This window comes from Pholcus phalangioides, unplaced genomic scaffold, assembly GCF_987345545.1.
Source record: "Pholcus phalangioides strain wild (caught in Gottingen) unplaced genomic scaffold, Ppha-v1.0 ptg000019l_1, whole genome shotgun sequence".
NCBI lineage: Eukaryota > Metazoa > Arthropoda > Arachnida > Araneae > Pholcidae > Pholcus > Pholcus phalangioides.
Genome location: NW_028301612.1, coordinates 7818961 through 7843522, shown reverse-complemented (window position 1 = coordinate 7843522; position 24562 = coordinate 7818961). Strand labels below are relative to the sequence as shown.

Here is a 24562-nt window from a genome sequence, read left to right as displayed (position 1 = left end):
ATTAAGTGATCTTTAAAAGTATCGCTGGCCACTTGAGTGTCGGGATCTGTGCCGCAGATCACTCAATGATCTGTAAATATGCCATGGGTTATTTAAGTGAACTGGGAATATACCACGGGCCACTTAAGTGCTCTGGACCTGTACCGCAACGTTGCTGCAACTAGACTGTTAGTTACATTATAACATAAAGAATAATAACTAATTATTCATTCCGTTCAAATATGATTGCTCTTAGGACGATAAATTTTTGACACGAATATTTAAAATCATCTGCCGATACTGCGTTAATTCCCAAAAATTTGCGTAACGAATTAATTTAAATGCTCATATCTCGGGAAATATTCAGAATATGCCAGTGTTTTTGATGTCTGCGGATAGATCGTTGCGCGTTGAGGCAAATCCAACGATAATATTATGGTTTTAATACATCTTCTGGTCTGGGCACCAGGCTCACTACTCGCTTTCGTAACAAAATTGTTTTCCGCTGTATCTCGAGAGGTTCGCAAAGCAAATAGAAGCCCATGGTGTCTTCTGTTTGCAAATTCGAAGAGAAATCCGATGATACCAATTTCGTTGCGCCAGTACCTTTCACGCGATTGTACCATCAACGTCAAAACTTGCGGCTCTGTCATTGACAGTTCGATAGAACTACCTCCCAATATAACATCCGTTTTCCCTGGAATAAAGGTTGGGGGTGGGATCGTTTTACTGAAGGTTGACTGTGTTACTATAGATTGGGAGGTATAAAAAAATAAATTTATTAATGAAGATAAAAGAGCATTCTTTTCGTTTAAATGTTGGTAGGAAGTTGTTAATTAATTAGTTAACATATACCGATGTTGTTCGTCTTTCCTAGCTAAGAAAAAAGCCATAGAAGGTGAATATACCATCAGAGAAATTCGTTCATTTGATCGAAGGAAAAGAATCTTTGAACATTTATGCGAAGATTACGTCATACCAAGAGCGGTCAAAAGCCCCAAATAAAACCGTCTCTAGTCTAAGTCGTCGCCAGTTATCCCCGGAAGGATTTTCATCGATTTCTGCTATCATGACTCACTGAATAGATCCCAGATCCTTGGGAAAAATAATAATAATTCCAACATAAAAACAGCAATGGAGCCAAAAAATCTATTCATTCGCGAGTTTTTTTTCCCGAAATTGGGCAATTTTATGGAGGAAAAATTCATCCCAAACAAAAAAGAAATCTTAAAGAGAAAAAAAAATTCTCTTCATTCTTAAATCTGTCAAGAGATTAAAAAAAAATCTATTCATAGAATCGATTTGGCAGTTTTTTTTTTTCAATTATGTTAATGGTGGAAGCACATTTGATATAATAACTCGTATCCAATGTATTAATTAGTATCTCTCTCTCTTTTATCTGCAGGCCCACTGAATCCAAGAAGATTTAAGAAATTCTCTTGGAAACCAGATGAGCTGGACGCTGATTATTTGAATGAAATTTTCAAGGTATGCGTATAATTTGCACATAAATCGACAAAAAAACTTGTCATTGAAATTTTTAATCTCTTCTGAATTGCATCTTTGATTGCTTAAATTTCGTCGTTGAATGTCGTTTTTGAAATCGTTGGAAATTTTCAATGGCATTGAATGTTTCTTATATTAATTTATCTTTAATATTCGAATTTGTTTTTATATTTGAATTGATTTTTCACGTTTAAATTGATTTAAAATGTTCTGCATTGCAGGCTGTCAACGGATTCTTACTGGTCACTACCTCATGGGGGAAGATAATTTTTGCATCTAAGTCATCCGAAAACTACTTAGGACATCAAGATGTAGGCAAACCATCTTAAATATAGCGTATTTCTATTTTGAATTTAATTAAATTAATGGTAGATTATGAAGAGTTTACTTGTCCGTTCTCAGCCTGGTGTCTTCGGAGAAGTTGCAGAGGGTCTGTGTAAAATTGAATGAGTAAACAATTAGTTGTTTCTCCTTTATATGCTGAACATTGTTCTGTAAATTTGTCCATGGCCTTCATCTTATTAGCCTGGGGGCCCTTGGCTTTTTCGTCGTATTCGCACAAACAGTCCGTGGAAGAAAAAAGGTTAAGAAGCTCTGATCTTAACAATGATTGATTTTATTTCACGGTGTCTTGTCTATAATTAACTTCTACTAGGTTTGTGCTTTATACAGTCATAACCATTCCTCAAAAAGTTAAGGCGGCCGACCGTTAAACACGCCTTACGTTAGATTTCAGAGATGAGAGGCGACTTCGGTAGACGTTACAGTAGAACATCGATTATCCGAAACAATTCGGGGTGTTCGGATAATTGATTTTTCGGATAGCCGATGAATCACGGAAAAAATTGTGCATGTGTCATAGGAACAATATGAAACAAAGAAACGGTGATATTAAACACAGCACTGTATACATTTTGTGCCACCCGTTTCACAAAGAATCGACAAGTTTGATAAAGTTCAAAATGGCCATTAAAGTAGACCTACCCTTTAGGAAAGCAAGTCCAAAATCTTCTTCACTAAACGCACTAGCGGCCGCTAGAAGGAACTTCTACATGGTGCGCCAATTTGAATTTGCCGACTGGAACGCTTTCGGTTGATTGGTATTCAACCGAAGAGAGCAATTGGTCTACAAACGGTACATATATTCAATCATTACACTTCACTTCTGAAATACAGATGAATAACAATTGATTGTTTATTATATAATTTCTCGAGTTGATTTATACACGTATAAATCAACTCGAGATACGCATTCAGACTGTTAGGTACACACACGCTTACAGCCATACAGAAAGCCATAAAGCATTACCTCTGCCGTTGCTTTATGAAAAATACCATATTTTCTTACGTATAATCCGTGTATTATACGTGTTGAACATGTATATACATTTCTTTACTCAGAAACATTCATTATCATTTACGTACGATTTGTGATCACGTAGTAATTGTGATTCTTAATTTAAATATTTATGAAATTATTGTAATTTATTTGTATGATATATCACCGTTTCTTGATGCCTTTTACAGATTGAAATGATAGGCCATTCTCTGCTGTCATTCATTCATCCCATAGACCAAGAGAATGTGAGGAAAGAAATTGATAAGATGGTGTCTCCTGATTCAAATGATGGTAGTTGTGAATTTCTAATCCTCTAGTTATTTAATTATTTTACGCAATGTGATGCGGGCTACCTATAATATAGTTCTAGTCTAATTTTACTGACCGCCAATTCCTTAAAAAAAATTTGGAATTGATGAAATTCCGGAATTAAGTAATTTCAAATTGAATGAAAATTGAGATTTAATGATAGAAATATTTTTTTTTCTAAGTTTGAGAATTAATGAAATAATAACAATGTGAGGAAAAATTAGAAATTCTCAGTAATAAAAAAAATCGATTTCCTAATCAAAAAAAAATGCTTTCGGAATTAATGAAAATTCAAAATTAAGAAAAAGATGCGACAATTAAAGAATTATATAAACGAGAGTTAAGAAATAGATATGGAACTCCATTGACAGAAAAAGGTAAATGAATTAGTGCAAGGAACAATATCTGAATTGAAATGAAGATTCGAAGGTAAAAATATTGGTTTCTCTTCCAGAATCAAGAAATAATTTCAGAATTAATAAAAAAAATATTTTCAGAATTAATGAAAAAATATTTTCAGAATTAATAAAAAAAATATTTTCATAAATAATAAAAAAATAGTTTCAGAATTAATAAAAGAAATAATTTCGGAATTGCTGAAGATTCGAAATTTAAAAGAAAAATATTTTTTAGAATCGAGAAATAATTTTAGAACTAAAAAAAAGAAATAACTTTAGAATTAATAAAACAAACAATTTCATAATTATTCGAAAATAATGATATCGGAATGAATGGGAATTCAGAATTATTAAAAGCAAAAAAAAGAAAAGAATTAGAGGAAGAAATAATGTCATAATTTGATGAATCTTCAATTACGAATAAGAAAAATGTATTTGTTTTGCGGAATCAGGAAATAATTTCAATGTTATAGTGAGAGGAATAATTTCAAAATTAAAAAATGAAAACACACTTTCAGAATTGATAAAATAATGGTAATTTCAGATTTAATTGTAGAAATAATTTCAGATTTATCAAAAGAAAAAGAATTAGTGTAAGAAATGATTTCAGAATTAATAAAGATTTTAAGTTTAATAAATAATATTTTTTGGAAGGATATTCAATAAAATGAATGATTTTATACTAAAAAAGTGAATAATTTTAGAATTAATAAAAGATATTATTTAATAAATATTAAAAGAAAAATAATCTCTTAATGAATAGAGATTTTCAAAAAGTACACTCATGGAATTAATACAATAAATAGTTTTTAAAGTTGATGACAAATTCAAAATTTTAAATATGTGCATAACAGAAACGAGAAATAATTTCAGAACTAATGAGAGGATTAATTTCAAAATTATAAAATTATCAAAATTATGAAATAATTTCGATTTAAAAAAAAAATCATTTTACGAAAATACAGGATGATCTTAAATGGAACTAACACAGTGATATTTCAATATGCTGTGGTTATATACAAAATGAGAAACTTTGCAAATGAATAGTTTTTAAAATATTTATTTTATGCATTGATATAATCAATATTATCAATTAGGCAATCCACGTGTAGGGAGGAGCATATTACGAGAGTTTCGAAAATTAAATAATACATCATAAATAACTGGATGAGATCACAATTCAATTTTCGATTCATCACATTAATAAAACGCATTACACATAACAAAGAAAATCCATCCAAGGCATCGTTATCGATCCATACTGGTGGACACAATTATTGTTGAGTTAATATTGAAACACGTAAAAGTAAATAGCAATAATAATCTAATCATAATTTAGAAAAAGAAAACGCAAGACAAAGAAATCATCTATGAATAATAATATATATTAACACAGACAGAAAATATTACATTGATTTAAATTAGGATGACTGATTTTTCTATTCTTATAAATAAAATAAATAATAAATGAAGCGCGGGTAATTAGTATTAAAGTAAATAACACCTAGAGAATAATGAAGAGGAGGATAATACTAATACTAGCTCCTTTTTAATAACAAATACTAATAGATAGTTTCAAAATACAATGCGATATTTTATCCTTGAGACAAAACTTCTTGTACAGAGTAATGAAATTTTTGCAAATAAGTAACAAATATTTAACGAAAAATCAAAATATAACTACGAATAATTATAATCGAGTATATCAAGTGCCAAAACTTAATAAAACACTATATGTAAAGAGTTTTTTTTTACATTATTGCCCCTAAGATATTAAACGTATTTCACATTCAAAATCAACTTTAATAATAAAAACGTAAATCATGTAATATTGACTTTGTTTAGAAGTACAGATTACGAAATCATTTTGATGAATAGATAAAACAGAGTAAAATAATAATAAAAAATGCATGGTGTAAAACAGTAATGAGATGAAAGGGAAATAAATGATGCATGATATTATAGTATTTTGAGCTTCACAATAAGTAATTTAATACCGAACTTTTTTAATCAAAAACATTCAAACATATCTAATAAGTATAATAGCGCGCTGTTACTAGGAAAATATTGAATAAAGAAATTCCTTTAGGCCTGTTCTGTGTGGAACGACTTTTTTAGTCCCTTCAGGCTATTATTATGCGTGTCTGTATGAAGTACTTGTAGTATTATTGTGTATTATATATTGGTATTTGTACATTATATGCTTGCATTTGTGTATTGTATGTTTGTATTTGCGAAATGAAGAGAAAAAGAAAATCAGAATTGCTGAAAGAATGAATGGAAATTCAGCATTAGAAGACAGGATACACCATGTAATTCAAGATCTACACATAATTCACTTTAATACAGTTCCCGACCGGTGCCTTTTCCAGGAGCTCCGCAGCCCCTCGAGAAAAATGAAATAAATAAAAAAATATGACAAATAAATAAAACAACAAAGGCCTATACGGGCTCCGCCATAGAAATTATATACTAAAAAGGGCTCCGTGAGCTTTTAATAAAAATTAAAAATGATGATTCATCCAAAGCAAGAAATAATTGAAAGAAATAATTCCATTAAAAAATTCCAGAATTATCAAAATAATCTCTTCATAAGTGTAAATTCGACTTGATGACACAATTTAATTTGGGATTGAAATTGAAAGAAAATTATGTTTTTCAGAATTCGTGAAAATTCAGGCCTCATTGAATGTAAGGGGCCGTTTTAGAATTAATGAAACCTCAAAATCAATGTAAGTCATTAATAAATTTGTCCGATTATTTTCAAGGCTTATTCCTCTCGAGGAAAAATAAGAATGATTAGAGAGTATGGAAAAATAGTATATAGAATCGATTTGCTGCCATCTACCGGCAGTGATATATACTGTAGTCTTGTTCCAAGTGTTCCAGTCTATGCCGAAAGGTGGCAGCATGTAATTCCATGTTCCCGTTTCTTAGGACAAGACATTTTTCACTGACGCATTTGCGCAACACTTTGTTTGAAATTTTGATTCAAATTTTTGTATGAAATTATTTTTCTTCAGAATTCAAAAGATTCAATGAGTGTCATCGTATTTTTTTTTTTTAAATAAAATTTTTGAAATTTTTTAGCTGATTTTCGATCTGGAATTTTTTTTCCCAGGAGTCAATTTTTTTAAAAATAGGAGAAATATATTTTGTTTTCCTAAATTTTTCCGTCACATGATATCTCGAAAGAGAAACCGGATCCAGCACTTGGTTCCATGGTCACAACTGACGAGCCAGATAATCACCCAAAATTGACGAAGTCACAGAGATCAAAAGCTAGAAAATAGGCAAAAAAGATGTCTACAAGAGCAAATGAGGTGATGCTCTCCACGGGAAATAACAACTCCACTGGAGCTACTGCTACCCCCATATTTGAAGATAAATCAACAAATGAGTTTGCAATCGCTTCAACAAGTCATCGAAGTCCAGTGAGAGACTCAGGTGGGGTTGGAGAGTGCAATGCAGAGTCGGATTCAGTGGAACCGAGTAGGGTAGAATCTAGAATTGACAATGATTATCCAACGATGAATTCACTCAAGTCAACAGAAGACGAAAAAAAGTTAATGTACCCCAAATTGTCTTATCCTCTTGGGGATCCAACTGGCTTTCAACCTTTCGCGATATAAAAAACAATTGTGAATTTGCTCCAGTGTCTAAAACGACAGAGAAGAACATTCTGTTAAATTTATTTAGTGAAAATGATCACAGGAACGTCACAAGGTTCTTGGACGATAACAGGTTCGAGTATCATACGTACCAAATGAATAGTGAAAGGTCCTTAAAATTTGTAATACGTGGTCTACCAGCAAATGTTAACCACTCTGACATCACTAATGACTTATCAAAACAAGGATTCGATGTGATAAAACTATGCAATCTCAAAAACTATACTTCAGGAAGAGTACTCCCGCTCTTCTTGGTGGAAGTTCCGATCAACTCTAAAGAAATTGCCAACTTGGTCGACATCGACGGGGTTCCAATAGAGATTGAAAGATACAGAGGAAATCGTTTTCCCTTGCAATGCAGGAACTGCATGAAATTCGGACATACAAGTTATTTTTGCCATAATCAAGCCATATGCGCATTTTGATCAGAAGGACACAGTACTAGAAGCTGCTTGGTTAAGGGAGATCTGAACAAGATAAAGTGTTACTTCTGTGGAGGCCCTCATACAGGAATGTATTCTAAGTGCCCTGCCAGACCTGCTTCCACAGGTGAATCTGGAAGAACCTTCATCTCCAAGCTTCCACCTTCGCTTCGAGATTTCCCCCTTCTAGGCAGCGTAGGAAATAACGTAGTTTTAGAACGAGGAAGAGATAGAAATGGGGAAAACAACTTTTCTGAAAATAAACGGAGTCAAATCCTTGGGTCAAGGCTAGTACAATCCCGTTGGTATTACAACGTTCTGTAGACGAAGTCTTAAAGGGACCACATATTCTTGGAATAGGCAAAGTGCATCTCACGGAAGCCGAACTGGTCGAGGAGCTGAACAGAAAGTATAACGAAGCCGAGCAAGTGAAAATATTAGATTACAAAAATAATCAATTTGGAATTAATTTCACAGATGTAATTCATGAATTCAACAAACATCTTAATAATCGTGATGATTCTTTCGGCGATCACATAGTTAAGCCGTCTGAACTTTCCAAATCTTATAATAATTCTGTAAACAGGCAAATGCCAGTACCTTACCTTGTCATTGATGAAACTGATGTCACTGATGCGTCTGTACATTCAGTTTGTATGTCTTCAACTACTAATGAAACAGTGGAGAATTCACAGAAGAACAACATCTAGAACTTTTCCAATGTTGTGCGAGAACTTTTGGTCAATATGGGCATTTCTGAAGATAAGGCTCATAACCTTATTCAAATTCTGATTGGTTTTATTTCAGCGCTCAAAAATTAATACACCAGTGTCAACTATCAGCAAACCGCTGAAAATTCTGGCATGGAATGCCACTGGGCTTAAACAGGAACTACAAGAATTCCAACAATTACTCTATGACCTACAAATTGATGTAGCACTGGTTTGTGAAAGTTTTTTAAAACCTTCTCATACTTCCAATATCTCTAATTTTATCTGTTTACGTGAAGACCGTCTACATGGAAGGGGTGGTGGAATTGCGGTGTTCGTTAAAAAGGACATTCCTCACCAAAAACTTTCGATTTCTTCTTCAACTGAAATGGAAGCTTTGGCAGTAAACATCTTCATCAACAGATCACCAATAACCATTTGTGCAATTTACAAACCACCTAATAACCATGTTGATAGCAATCTCCTAAACTATCTCGTTAATATCAACAATCCGGTACTAATTGCTGGCGACTGGAACTGTAAAAGCCCTACATTCTTCAGCCATTCCACAAATAGACAAGGTAGAGTTCTAGAAAGATTTTGTAGGAATAATTGCTTGTGCATTCATTCATCGAACATTCCAACCAATTATCCTACTAGTCGATTTTATCGACCCGATGTTCTGGACTATGGAATCTCCAAAAACTTTAGGCACAACATCTTTTTCGAAACAACTGCCAAACTTAATTCCACCCACAACCCTATTATTTTCACCATAGATATAACTAGACCAAAGGATATTCCATATCAACTGGTTACCAACTGGGAAATCTTCCGCTCTACGCTGGAAACATTACCAGTGTGGAACTCAGCGGAATTGACGACGAACTGTATTGAAAATGCAGTAGTTGATGTGACTGAACAAATTAAAACAGCCATTCAAGCCTCTACCAGGAAGATTAAGGCAAAAGAAAACAGATTTGGCATTTCGGAAGAATTACGGGACAAAATCAGACTAAAAAACCGGGTCCGAAAACTCTGGCAAAGATTTAGAAGACGGTCTGACAAAACCACTCTAAACAGACTAGAAAAGGAAATAAGACAAGAAACAACTGAATATGTCAATGAGAGATTCACCCACTTCATTGAGGAGGCCACAGCATCCGATGGCTCACTTTGGAAGGCGTGGAAAATCTGTAAACGAAAATCTCCAGCGGTGGACAAAATTACAAACGAACAAGGTCAACTGTTGTATACAAATGAAGAGATTGTTGAAACGTTTGCTGATAACTATGAAAAGCAATTCATGCCAAACAGTCTGCAATCTCGAAGTATTGCTTCAGTTCATCATGGAAAAGTTCAAGAATTCCTGGATAGAGTTCGCTCGGATGCCTTGCGCGGAATGGGTGCTGCCGGTTTGACCAATGTTGACGAAATCAGGGGCATGATTAACAAACTCAAAACTAAAAAAGCTTCTGGTCATGATGAAATTTCAAATCTCGCTCTTAAAAATCTTCCTCTTTCTATCCTCAAATCATTCACTAATATATTTAATAGCATGCTTCAGACAAGCTATTTTCCTAATGTCTGGAAACTTTCTATTGTCAAACCTCTTCATAAATCTGAAACTGACCCACTTTTCTCTCAAAACTTCAGACCTATCAGCTTACTCAGTAACATTTCTAAAGTCTTTGAACGTATCTATATTTCACGTCTTGACGCTTTCCTGTCCTTCAACAGCATTCTTCGAAGTGAGCAGCACGGATTCAGGCGGGGGCATTCTTGCGTTACTCAGCTGCACAGAGTTACCGAGTTTGTGATGACTGCGTTCAACTACAAGGAACATGTCTGTGCTCTCTGTCTGGATATATGTAAGGCCTTCGACAAAACGAATCACACGACCTTATTATCCAAACTAATTGACCTGGGTTTGCCTGACTATTTCATCATCTTTTTAAACAGTTACCTTTCCAATCGAAGATTCCAAGTCAAAAATGGCAACTGTCTCTCAACTGTTAGACCAATAAGAGCGTCTGTCCCGCAGGGTTCTTGTTTGGGACCACTGCTCTTTGCGCTATACATCAATGACTTCCCAGCTCCTCAGCGCGGAATGCTTGGTCTATTTGCTGACGATGCCATCCTGTTGACCAATCACAAAAAAGGGAAAAAATGTATTGAAAATTTACAAGAATCAACTGAAGATGTTGAGGAGTGGTGCCAAGACAACGATATAAAGTTGAATCATCAAAAATGGCAATATATTCTCTTCACAAGACGGTACAAGTTTCCAAGAACTCCCATATACATCGGCAATACGGTGTTGACAAGAAAACTCCAAGTCAAGTATCTAGGTTGTATACTAGATAAGTCGCTCTCATTTTCTCCTCAGGTGATGTACGTAAGAAATAAGGCCTCACAAGCAGTTGGGATGCTATCCAGAATCACATTCCCACAGGCCAGGCTAACGTTGAGGAATAAAGTAATTCTTTTTAAAACTATTATTCGTCCTATTCTGACATATGCTGCCCCAGTGTGGACTCATGCCAGTCTTGCAAATATGAAACGTTTACAGACACAGCAGAACATCATTCTTCGTCAGTTTACCAGAGCCCCCTGGTATATGAGAGGAAAAAACATCCGTAAAGATCTTGACTTACCACTAATCTTGGACTATATCAAGGAGCTTGCCAATGCTCATTTTGACAGGTTACGATCTTCTGAACACCCGCATCTTAGAGAAATTGTCTATTATGACCCTAGAATACCCACAGTACACTCTAGGCCAATGGACTTGCTAAGCGTGGATAGGGTGACGAATTGGTGTATTTTTCAGAACATTTTCATGATTTTGATTTTTTTTTTTTTCAAAACAATTTATCAATTTAATATCAGTTTTGTTTGATATTGCGGATGCTGTGATCGCAATTCAGAGGCATTTATATGTTTTTTTTTTTTTTTTTTTTTTTCGCAGTTAATAATTTTTCTCATTTATTCATAATTTGCGCTTGCATAAAATGGTGCATTGGGTTCGTGTCGTGTTGAAACTGATGTTATTACAATACAGAGATGGTATGTGTCATGTCTTCATTATAACTTTTTCTTTGACGTTCTTGATTATGGTTATATGACTGATGACGGTTCAACAGTACCTCAAACATCTCTGGTCAGTGTCTCTCGATTATGTAAATATTTATAATGTTGGGGTTTTTGGGTAGCATATCATCAGCTACTTCCCTTAAGACATTTCCCCCTTGTTCTTCGATTGTGTTGTATTTATCTCGATGAGCATTCATTTCGCGAAGATTTGTAAACAATACTCTCCTGGCTCTTTCATTCTCTACACACACACATACACTACATACCTTACACACATGCACAAACTTGTCTTTTTCCTTCTCATACCACCCCTGGTGATCTCTAAGTCGCCAGACAGCCTGCAAAGGCTGGGCAGCGACGGAAACGTTCAATTCTGGTCTGGTCTGGTCCGTCACATGAAACTCGAGGTTTCCCTGTATCATAAAATCACTAATTATTTAAAATAATTCTGAAAATATTTCTCCTAGAGAGTATAAAATTCTGAATTTTCAATATTTCTGATGTTAATTTAGAATTAAATAAACGTTTTAAATAATATAAAATAGTTAATTTAATTTAATTTAATTAAGTTAATTATTTTTTACCAAATTTCCATCAGAAATATTGAAAATTCAGAATTTTATACTCTCTAGGAGAAATATTTTCAGAATCACAATAAAAATTCCGAATTAATGAAAGAACCTTTTCCCCCAAAATAATATAAATAGTTATAATAGTGGAAGAAATATTAATAAATATTCTGAATCATTGAAGATATCGAGTTTTAAATTGAAATAGTTATTGAATTAATAAGAACTCACAAAATCAAAAACAGAAATAGTTTTTCGGAACATCTGGGAAATTTATGAAAACTGGTCATTTTCAATTCCGATGTGTTCACTTGAAATTTGTATTCTTTATGTTCCTTCCAGTCCGGAGATGCTCATTCTGTGCAAGAATGCGAGAGAAAAGCCAACCTCGGACCGAAGTCGTCACCCACCAGATGATGCACTTGAGCTGCCGTTTCGATTCATGCAAACAGACCAATCATGAGAGGGACGAAGATGAGGCATCACCAAAAAAATCAAAAAAACTCCAAGGTAGCGCAGTCTTTTTTTAAATTTCACCCATTCCGCATGAAATTATATATCCATGTTACACATATCTCAACACATATCATCTTTTTTTCACATTTACAGTTCAAATTAGTACAAACACTGCGTCAGATGGATTATTGAAGATTTTTCTGAAGCCTATAAATATCAATCCTATCGATGAACTGACCATTACTGAAGCATTCCAGGAAGAATATATCACAAAGCATGGCATTGACGGGAAAATCATTTACGTTGATCATAGGTACATATTTTTCGGGACAAATTGTGATAATTGTTACGATTATAATTATGACCTTTCATAAAGAGGGCTCCACTTTCATGTTTAGAAAATTTACATATTTTACTAAACATTCCAACAGATTACAAATTTAACCGAGCATGACTAGGCTCTGTCACTTGCGTGATATACGAGGTTTGTTCAAAAAGTAACCCAACAATGATTACCATAATTTTTCCTGCGTGAATCAATGAATAGTTACGGAAGCATGGTTTGGTGTCTGCCTACATACGTGCAATAGTGCTCATGCTTGAATTTTTCCTGCTTGCAGAAGCAACCGGTCGCCGGCAGACCGCCGATGAGTGAGCAAGTGTAAGTGAGCACCGTGTCGCATTTTAGTCTTTGACAAAGTACAAAAAAAAACTTCCAAAACTCTCCTGCATTAGTCATTATGGAGATGCCGATTGCGACGCAGAAGCTCTTTTTAGTGCTCATTGGTGATGGTCGTGCCGTGCGGTGCGTACTTGTGATGAATCACGCCACTGGTCTCAAAGAAGACCGTCATCATTACTTTGCCATTGCATCTCTTGAAGTAAATTTAGGAGTATCTCTGAAGTAATCCTGAGTAAGTATCTTTTTCTCAGACACCTCGTTGGGCGTTGTGCTTGTAGTGGCGTATTTGTATCTGAAATATCTCCTTGGCTGCAAATGATCAGTCAAAATAGAATGAACGGATCTAATGCTAATGCTTGCCTCGTTTGCATGTTCTCTGTTCGTGATTGGAAGATCCTGAATCACCGGTGTCCTCACTTGGTCAATAACAATTTTATTTCTGGATGGTATGCTTCACTCTCCATTGGTATTCGGCTACATTTAAAGCAAATATTTATTACTCCTTTTTATCGGTGGTGTGCCCAGTGTTTCATCTCCGAAGTTCTGTTGAATCTTGCGGATTGTTTCCATTCGGGAATCATCAAGTTTTGCACAAAATTCAATGTAGTAACGTTGTTCAAGTTTTTCTTTGCCATTTTGTCAGAAAATGAAGTGTGACGGCTCTCACCTGAACTTTCTAATTCATCGGCGACTGGCAGGTAAAAATTCGAGCTAGGATTACCTACATACGTGCACAAAACCACGTCTCTGTAGTTTCATTGGTTTACGCATAGGAAATTATTGATCAGATGCTTTTTGAACAAACCTGGTAAGCTCATTGATCCGGAGGGCAACGCCGTGCTGGAATTATTTCCAACTAGAGAACCGGCCAGAAAGAAAAAAACAAATGTGCATGTCAAGGGAACCCCTTAGCTAGGAGTACAACGGGGACCTAGTGACTAACACGTGCAGTTCAGAAATATGGTACAGGACATTAGCAGTATTCCATATTAAAGAAGATAAAAAAGAAAATATTTTTACACGTCATGATGGGCTCCATAGTGAAGTATACAACTCATCCTAGTGACGAGCATTTGCAGTTCTAGAAATTATAACAAGGTCATCTTTATTTTCATGGGCCTAACGAGCATCTTCATGAATCGAAGTACTGCAATTGGACTCCATTGTTGAACGGTTGGAGCAGGGTCATCCTAATGTCTCCTGGCTAAAATCATTGCATCAGAACCCCATCATTAGGAGAGCCCTGCCTATGAACAATTTCTTAAATTATGTGTTTTATTACTTCGTATTATGTTACGGCCAGGTGTTTCTCAACCTCAACAATGTGGGCCCCCAAGTTTGCCGCTGTGGTGGTCGAGTGGTCGTAGTGACGGACTCACGTCGCCAGGTCTCGGGGTTCCATCCCCGGGACCTTGAACAACTGCAGCAGCGACTGAAAATTTTGTAATGCGGTCCTTATCAGAGTTTTCCCGCCAACACACTTTTCATTTCAGACTCCACATTGCTATGTAAAAAACGCGTCTTTGTGTGTGTATTTTACCTTTCCTTAAAGTTTGGCCCATGAGTTCTGCGCCACCCTGTATATCTATGTGCTCAGTGGGAAAATACAAATTTTATTTTCATTGCAGAATATCCACGATCACTGGTCATTTACCTCACGAAGTAATGGGAATGTTGGCTTACGACTACATATTACCTCAGGATGTTCCTGTGGCACACTTTGCTCAGAAACTGAGTAAGTAGACACGTAGTATATTTTGAAAGGAAAAAAAAACACTAGACATTTCTAAAATTCATACAGTTTGAATTATTCGTGATTGGAATACATAAAATATTTGGAGTTTTGCCTATGGAGACGCTTCTCCATTGTTACGTGAATGATATTGCCTTTAATAAATTCTCATTACACACCATTGCTTCTGAATTCTGACGCTCTTTCTTCTATTAATTTAGATAATTGTTAATGCGTAATTAAATTCTTGCATTAATTATCGATAGCTATTGATTTTGTCATTTATTTTCTCCATTTATTGAGAATTTTAATTGATATTAGAATTGTTTTTCATTAATTCTGAATTTTTAGTAATTTTTGAAAGTAGTTCATTTAGTCTAATTCTGAACTATCATTCAGAGTACAGCTCCGAATTTCCATCAATCCTGAAACTGATTATGTTATTGCTTCTATTCTGAATCAATTTTTTCACCGATTGCGAAATTATTCATTATTTCTTTAATTTATATATCTTTTTTTCATTAATTTCAATATTTTTTCATTAATTACAATATTTTTTCATTGATTACAATTTTTTTTTTCTGTAATTTCAATGCAATATTCATTCAAATACAAATACAAATACAAATACAACGCCACAACAGGCAAAATGCCCAACGAGGTGGCTGATAAAAAGATGCCCATAAAAATATGGTTGTCATATGTTTCAAAAATACAGCAACCCAATTAAAAATGCAATTAACACAAATTACAAACAATATATACACATGATAAAATATTATACAATGCCCATAAAGAATACTTATGGTTGTCTTATTCTAAGAATGGATAGCTTCTCGATTTACCCCAACATGTTTATCGTATTTTTTTTTAAACGTGTCAATTGTGTTACAATTTACTACCTCCGGGGGTAAGCTATTCCATTTATTAACAACCCTATTGGAGAAAAATTCCCTGCGACACCATAACCTTGCATTGTCCCTCACCAATCGATACTGGTGTCCCCTTGTAAAAGCAGTCGATTGGCGGTGTACTAAAAGTTCATGGTCCATCCTATCCATCCCATTGAAAATTTTGAACACTTCGATCATATCTCCTCGACACCTGCGTTCATCCAATGTAAACATATTCAAAAAATGAAGTCTTTCTTCATAACTCAAGCCCTGTGTGCCAATAAGGACACGCGTAGCTCTTCTCTGCACCCCTTCAACCAAGTCTATGTCCCTCTGTAGGTATGGTCTCCAAAACCTTACAGCATACTCCAGTCCAGGACGAACTAAGCCTCGAAAAAGCGGAAGAATGACTTTAGGAGAACGCGAAGAGACTTTTTTGAAAATGAGACCAAGCATTCTATTCGATTTTTTGACTACCGCTGAACAATGTTCAGAAAACTTAAGTCGCTCGTCAATGAGAATTCCCAAATCGGTGACTCTAGTTGCATCCGGGATAGTGACACCATTCAACTCGTAAGATAACCATGGGTTGTTCGAACCAAAATGAGCGACCATGCACTTATCTACGCTAAACGTCATGCTCCATTCATTTGCCCATGCCGCAATCTTGTTTAAGTTGGTCTGGAGCAACTCCCTATCGCTTTCATTCCCGATTACCCCCATTAGCTTCACATCATCTGCGAATTTGCTAGTAATTCCATCGATACCCTGATCGAGTTTGTCGATAAAAAGTGAAAAAAGTATGGGGCCAAGGACACTTCCCTGAGGAACTCCACTTGTGACGTCTGTCCAACCAGAGAATTCCCCGTTCACCATAACTCGTTGTGACCTATCTCTTAACCACGATTCTATCCAATTCAGCAAGTTACCCCCTATTCCAATCTCGTGTAAACGCTTCAAGAGTTTGCCATGTTGGACCCGATCGAATGCCTTATGGAAATCAAGGTAAACAACGTCTACATTTTTGCTCTTACCCAAAGCCTTAGTCACGTAATCATAGAAGCAAAGGAGGTTAGTTACACATGACTTCCCCTTCCTGAACCCATGCTGATTATCCGACAATACATTATTCTCGTCTATCCACTTCACAAACTGCCTTTTGATGATAATTTCCAAAATTTTCGAGAGGGAGCTCGTCAAACTCACTGGACGATAATTAGACACCACTTCTCTACTACCCTTCTTAAATATCGGAACAACGTTAGCCAGTTTCCAATCTCTCGGGACGATACCCTCAGCAACACTACTCCTGTATATCTGTGCGACTGGCCCCAACAATTCATTAGCACCTTCCCTGAGAACCCTGGGATAGATATCATCTGGTCCTGGTGCTTTGCTTGCCCATACATTTCTTAGAAGATTTAGGACCTCCACGTCTTCCACTTGAATATCGTTGAGCGTTTTATTACCCCATGCAACACCCGTATATCGAATATCATTATCTCCATTAAAAACCGACGCGAAAAAGTCATTGAAAGCACTACACATGCCTACATTGCTCTCTACTTTTGAGCCTCCTATCGAGAGGGGGCCAACTGTCCCCTTACATCCATTATTGACGTATCGAAAAAATGATTTTGGGTCAGAGCCAATGTTATCTGCCAACCTAGATTCAACTTGCTTTTTACTATCCCTTATCGCTTTCTTCAACAGTCTTCTTTTATCAGTAAACAATGATAGGTCACCTCGTCCACTTTTATACTCTCTGAATGCTCTTTTCTTTTCAAGATAAAGGTTCCGCACGCTATCCGTGAACCATAGAGGGTGTGATGTACAAACACGCTTTTTTCGAACAAAGGGTATGACGTCGTGCAAAACAGAGGACAGCTTCGTACTAAATTCTTCCCATTGACTTACCACCCCTACTGATTCCAACCGGTCTTTGAAAACTTCCGCTAACCTTCTTCGCAAAACATCAAAGTTAGTTCTCCGAAAACAAGGAACCAGTCTTTTGTTATCAACCTTACCCGAGGAAAAGTTACAGTGAAATCTGACGATACGATGATCACTGGAAGAAAACTCTTCCCCCACCGAAACATGTTCAACTAGATCCTCAGAACTAGTAAGAACTAAATCCAAAATAGCAGTACCCCTAGTGGCTTCTGATACATGCTGATACAAAAAATTTTCGAGCACCAACTTAAGAAAGTCTCTTTCATACTGATTTCCAGATGAAAGGTTCTCCCAATCAATACCCGGGTAATTGAAATCCCCTAGTATGAGAACCCTCTTTCGCTTACACATGTAGGAAATTTCATCATGCATTTTGGCGATATAGTTTTGATCCCTATTCGGTGGATTGTAACAAACCCCAACAATAAGCTTATGACGTCTTTTGTTCTCAAGTTCAACCCATATGGTTTCAATATCACTTCTCTGCACGTTACACTCTCTAGCCTTCAAACATGATTTCACGTATATCAACACTCCACCCCCTTTCCTATCAGATCTATTTCTCAAAAAAGTATCGTATCCTGAGATGTGTAAGAAAGATTCATCCCCATCCTTTGCCCAAGATTCTGTAATGGCTATAAGATCCAAGCCCTCCACAACTATCATAGTTTCTAAAAAATCTTTCTTGTTACCCAAGCTCCTGGCATTTATTAACACACATTTTAATTTGCCCGGTGGTTTGTTGTCAATCGAGAAGCCATCCAAGTCAGATGTGGGTAATTCCCCGTCAGTACTGTTGTGATTATCATTAACTAACTCATTCATTATTATTTTATTAGCAAAAATATTTTTTCTTCTCTCATTAATTCTGAAATTATTTTTTTCACTAATTTGAAATTTCAATAAAAAGAAAAAGAGTACTTACATTTTTGTTTTGTATTTTTTCCATTTTCTGTACATTTTGCCGCTGTGGTGGTCGAGTGGTTATAGTGCCGGACTCGTGATGCGAGGATCCGGGTTTGAACCCCACAGTGGTGGTCGGCTGAAGTTGGTTTTCTGTGGTTCCCAACTTCAAGGCGCAAATGCGAGCCGATCTCCCCGTTAAAAAGTCTCGCCACAGAGAGCAACAGTCCTACAACGATAAATCATTTCAATCATAACACTTCACTCATAGTTAGAAAAACTGGGGGCAGATGACAGCACTACACATTACAAGCATTACACAGAAACAAACTTTACGTCAGATTGCACTACACGTACACGCACATTCCCGCATGTACCGATTCGTTGGGGGTTCGTTGGGGGGTATCGCGGGGGGGGGGGTGCATGTGTGGTGTAGCAGTAGTAGGTAGGGCCTCCAAAAAATGGCTCGGGGATCCATGATGTTTAAGTCAGCCACCTCGTTGGGCAATTTGCCTGTTGTGGCGTTGTATTTGTATTTGTATTCTGAAATTACAAAATATAAATTTTTTTGATACGCTGACTCCCCAATTGAAATGTCACCCAAAATATAGAGGATGGCTCATATACCTCCAAATATCGACAGAAATTCGAACTAGTTTTTTGTTGCTAAAATTAATCCGAATTCTTGAATTGAATTTGATATTCTCTTACGACACTTTGTTCGTGTGCCAAGAATTTTTCAAAAGTCTAATGGCTCATGATTATCAGTCCATTCATCATGAGATGATATTTGGTCACGCCTACGTCACGTGATCGAAGATTTATTTGGTTTTAGCGAAGTAGCGTGAAGAAATTTATATTTTCGAAAAGATCGTGATCAAGTCTCTTGACCACATGGATGGGTTTTTTCCCTAACCTGCGGGTCATGCAAATTTCATGATGAATACGTTCACAAATTATTTAGCTTTATAAAATCAATCACGATATGTGTAACTAATTTTATTTTATTTATTTTCCCATTATAATTAGTGTTTTCCAGCAGTAATGGAATAGGACTGATCGTATATCGTCTTAAAACCCGCAACTCGACATACGTCTACTTGAAAACCATCGGCCATCTACAGTACGATAAAGGTTCAACCAAAGTTAGTCATTTTGTTTGCATCAATAAACTGCTCAGGTAAATACTGTTTTTTTTTCTTTAATCATTTTGACTGTAATTATGATGATTATTTATTCAGGTCACTCACATCAGTGGTGTCCTTAACTGTCAGAACAGCAGGGCTCAGGGCATCCCACATATTGTAAGGTTTTGCCAATTCTTGAATTATTGTTTTCTGAATTTTTATTGAGTCTGGAATTATTTCTTTCATTAATTATGGATTGTTATTTATTCGGTTAATATTCTTTCCAGGAATATTCTGAATTTCCATTAATTCTGGTATCATTTATTTCATTAGTTCTAAATTAATCCTGGATCTTCATCTATCACCATTTCTGAATCTCCATCCACTCTAAAGTAGTTAGGAACCTCCCCACCTTAATTTTCATTCATTCTGAATTCAACACGAATTCTGAATTTTCATTCATTTTCATTTATTTTGAATCAATATTAAATATTCATAGATTCCGAATGAATTTTGAATTTGATCCATTCCTAATTTTCGTTACATCTAATTCAGAATTATAGCATTATAGCTCATTCTGAATTAATCCTCTGGATCCTTTTCATCGATTTTGAACTAATACTAAATTTTCATCGATTTTGAACTAATACTAAATTTTCATCGATTTTGAATTAATATAAAATTTTCATCCATCTTCAATTAATTTTGAACTTCCATCCAGTGTAGTTTTGTGGGTGATTACGAACTTTCATTCATAATATAAATGGAAATGCCACAACAGAAAAAACTACCCTAAGAGGTGGCTGAAAAAACATGCCCATGAAAACCACGGAAGTCGAATACATATCCAAACTATATAAAAAATACAGCAACCCAATAAGAACAATAAAAAAACCAATAGTTATGGTAAAATATAAACATATTGCCCATAAAAAAAAAATGTATGATTGTTTCATCTAAGTATGGATAAATTCAGAATTTTAGTCCACTCTGAGCAAATTCTAAAGTATCAAAATAACGTGCAGTCAGTGTGTGTCTCAGGTATGTCATTCATTGTTGCGAGGGGTTGTATAGTTATTGAAATAAAAAAAAATAAATTTTTGTATAGTTCACGTGTGCCCAAGAACGCAATTCGAAGCTTGATGCTAACAAAACAATTCCGCGTTTCCAAGTGAAATATTTGCTAAGATATTTGAATTCGATAAACGGAGGAAAGATAAGTTAAAAAACAGCGTTAAATGCAGGGAAACCGTTTTACCCACATTTAACGCAGTTTTTTTTTCTTTTTTCAACTTTCCTCCATTTTTATATGAACTATATGAAAAGAACTATACAGATAGTTGTGAACTAACTAAAAAGTTAATTTGTTTTTATTTTAATAACCCTACAACTCCTTGCAATATGAATGAATATGAATGATATATCTGAGTGCTACGCGTTAGTTATGTACTTTTTCTAATTGGAAGATAATAGTATCCATAATAATAACCCCTAATAATGTTTTTCCTGTGGAAGCAACGGTTTGTCAGTGAAATTTCATGCGCCCTGTTATCTATGTACCCTGTATATAATAGGAACAAAAATTTTAGTGCGAAAAATCTGGAGATATCAAGATAGAGAATGAAGAAATAGCTAAAATAACTTTTTCAAATGCCAGAAGCGCTAGTGGTGCTCACTTGTTCATTCAAATATATATATATATATATGTACAAAACAGAAGGTGTAATTTATGTAAGAATGAAATAGAACCTATGCAGTGTATCGTAACATGACATTCTGGGTTGGCATTTTTAGTGCAATTAAGTATAGACACCCTTCATAAACACCCACTTTTTCTAACCATGCATGGGTCCCCCCCCTCCCCCCGATGACGACCTACTGCATGGGTTCTATTTCACTCTCACATAAAATTCCGTTTGCGTTTTTTTCCTTGAAATATTCATCTTCTTTTGTATTCATACGTATATCAAATCTAAGCTGAAGAGGGGCCTAAAAAATATGTTCAAATGAGGCATGCTGATCATGCCGCATTGAATATAATATTGTTGTGCACTTCAAAGAACTTAATATAATTCGGTTTATATTTTACAGCAAAGAGGAGGGCGAAGACGAACTGCGAAAATTCACCGATCGTTACAGTCCTCACATAAAAGACATACTGGCACCGACGCATCCAGATCGGAAATCACCTCTGAAAAGTATCGAAAGTTGCCCAGAAACCGATAAAACCATATCAGTCGTGGAATCAGTTCGCCGCTCATCGACGGCAGCTTATCCGTCGTCTCCACCTGAGACTTCTTACCCATCGCAGCAGCAGCAGCCTCAGATCCCCAATAACCACAGAACCGGCAACCGTATCACCAGCAGACGCACCAGCGAGGAAATCAGCATCGATACCTTAGTCAAGTCACCGAAACCAACTCCGTTGCAACTCATGAACGGCGTCAATCTGCAGTACAGTCCGGGCAGTATAGGTTCTTACGGTTATTGTTCGGATTCATTGACTCCACCAGTCGTCGAACATTACAACGACATTCTGAATGGTGTACAAAGCGACGGAAATCCACTCCTGAAGACGGTGAAGGAGGTTTATTGCGACCCGTTATCGGTCCACGGCAGGAAGAGAACTTTTCCCACTGAAGAAATCACCATTTTATACAATGGAGATCATACGTCGAAAAGACATTGCCAGTCCGTCCCATCAGCGGCGAATATGAAAGTAGAGATAGTCGATGGGAATCTCTGTCCATCACCCCCACTGAGGCCTGTGAAAGCCGAGATGTACGGTTCGACCGATGGTAACGGGTCGCGATGGATTACTGTAGACCAGAGATCCATGAATAACTACCCCCAGGTAGTACCGACTAATGGCCATTCTTCAACTTTGTCCCTCAATGCACCGGAACCGTTGTTCCTGTGCGGCAGCGGCGGTGACGACAACGACTGCGGCTTCTCATACCAAAGTTCAAACTGTGCTACTAACTATTCAAATAATTGTGACGGAAGTACAAATGTGAACGGCTCAAGATACTGTGACAATAGTTTTTTGAAGGAGGCTTGTGACTGGCTGCTGAATCAGTGACTGGCATCATTGTTCCGTAGGTATACTATTTTGTCGTACAACAGTTAGTATAACTCCTGATTACACCGGTGTTCGAAATTCAGAAAAATGAACACATTTCTATTGTTGATAAAAATGGTGGAATCCACATTGTTCAAGACTAACATCAAGACGCATTTTAAAAGTGTCATAAGTGGGATGTATGGTCACCTCTAACTGATGGAGTACAGGTCAGACTGTTATCAAGGCAGTTTATGAGTACGCAGCAGCAACTACTCTTGCACCAAAGCAATTCCTTGCTTTTGGGTGGTTCTCGGAGGTGTATAGCGATTCGCAGTTGTCCTCGTAAGTGTACCCCTGAAGTCCAGACAACACCCGGGCTCTGTCCCTTGAGGGATATAAGCCCTTTACCCTATTTGGTTGGGTATCGCTGGAGAGGAAGTACGTGTACCCCCGTAAGTGTACCCCTGGCAGACCCAATCGGGTTCATGGAATCAAAATTGCATATAGGCCTATATATATTTTTTCCATGAACTGGATAAATTCCTGCAGTCCGTTTGCTGCGTTTTTATTGTGAAGAAGATTGCTGTGCCACGTCGTTCATGTTTGCTTCATTCATTGCGTGGCAATATAATCGTTTTAGTAAATTTGAAATCCGAGGCCTAGTGATGAGGAGAACTGATCTTATCACATACAGTGAAATCTCCCTTAGCGGACACCTCCCATTAACGGACATTTTTCTGATCCCTGGTCTCTTGGAATAGGGCTGCTTTAATGTATTTCACTTCCCGTTAGCGGACAATCTCGGTAGCGGACAGTAAAATCAGGCGAAGTCTATAATTTTTTTTTTTCCAAACTCTAATTTGTGAAATTTTGTTCATAAATCGGGTTTTCATGTTTTGTCCATACATTTATCATATTAAATGGCGATTATGTGAACACATGGTGTATCATTTTTACACACAGTAACATATAGGAACCAATTGTCACTGAAGCCAAACGTCGTATAAATGTGAAAGTCGTATAAACAAGGTTCTCCTGTATATCGTACCTTCCCTATAGCGGACAAAAGTTTTTGTCCCGTTATCGAGAGGGTCTACTGTAATCGTAGTTGGTTGTCAGAAATTTTAATCTACGAGAGGAATGGCCCTTATGTCCCGTCATTAACAGAACCTGTTCCCTGAGCCATTCACGAGTTTTTGTGTTGACTTAAGGTTGGATCTGAAAGATCTTTCGTCCTGGACTGTCTGTCATTTCCCATAGGTTTTCAAACGGTATCTTTGGAAGTTGAGATCGAATATTGCAATTTTACGATCATCTGGTTTCCATGAATCGCCTCTTTTGCTGGGGAGTCCGCTATTTCATTACCCAGGTCTCACCTGCGTGACCTCTAGTCCATTATTTCTGTTCAGATTACTGTCGATCGTTCCACCACTTTTACTGCTTCATGCATAGCAAATACTTCAGCGTAAAAATGGAGTTGCTGGAGCCCAATCATAGCAATCGAGCTGTGACTTTTATACTGTCACCAAAGGCGCAATATCCTATGAATGCATATTCATGAATCACTGAGGCCCAGTGATTCATGAATATGCAATGCAACGTAGACCCCCCCCCCCTCCGAAATACGTATACATTTTGACTCTTCCGTCCTGTAAATTCTAGGTGACAGGCATGTCGACGACTATTTGTGCCATATAAATTCATGCCGCATTTAGAGTACAAGCAGGACCGTCTGAGCAGCATCATAAGTCTA

The 24562-nt window shown here is 36.4% G+C and overlaps 1 protein-coding gene across 3 annotated transcripts in view; it reads left to right on the top strand.

The window, feature by feature from the left end:
* Positions 1-24562, top strand: part of LOC149071182 (uncharacterized) — a 171603-nt gene that overhangs the window by 145800 nt on the left and 1241 nt on the right. For 2 of the 3 annotated variants that reach the window (XM_089248215.1, XM_089248217.1), the window contains exons 5-12: positions 1385-1467; positions 1707-1796; positions 3013-3115; positions 12342-12509; positions 12609-12768; positions 14766-14872; positions 19648-19798; positions 21837-22847. In XM_089248215.1, coding sequence (XP_089104341.1) covers positions 1385-1467; positions 1707-1796; positions 3013-3115; positions 12342-12509; positions 12609-12768; positions 14766-14872; positions 19648-19798; positions 21837-22827 — 1853 coding nt within the window. In that variant the 3' untranslated portion in view covers positions 22828-22847. The remainder of the gene's footprint in view (positions 1-1384; positions 1468-1706; positions 1797-3012; positions 3116-12341; positions 12510-12608; positions 12769-14765; positions 14873-19647; positions 19799-21836; positions 22848-24562) is intronic. The other variant, XM_089248216.1, reaches the window with a different exon arrangement.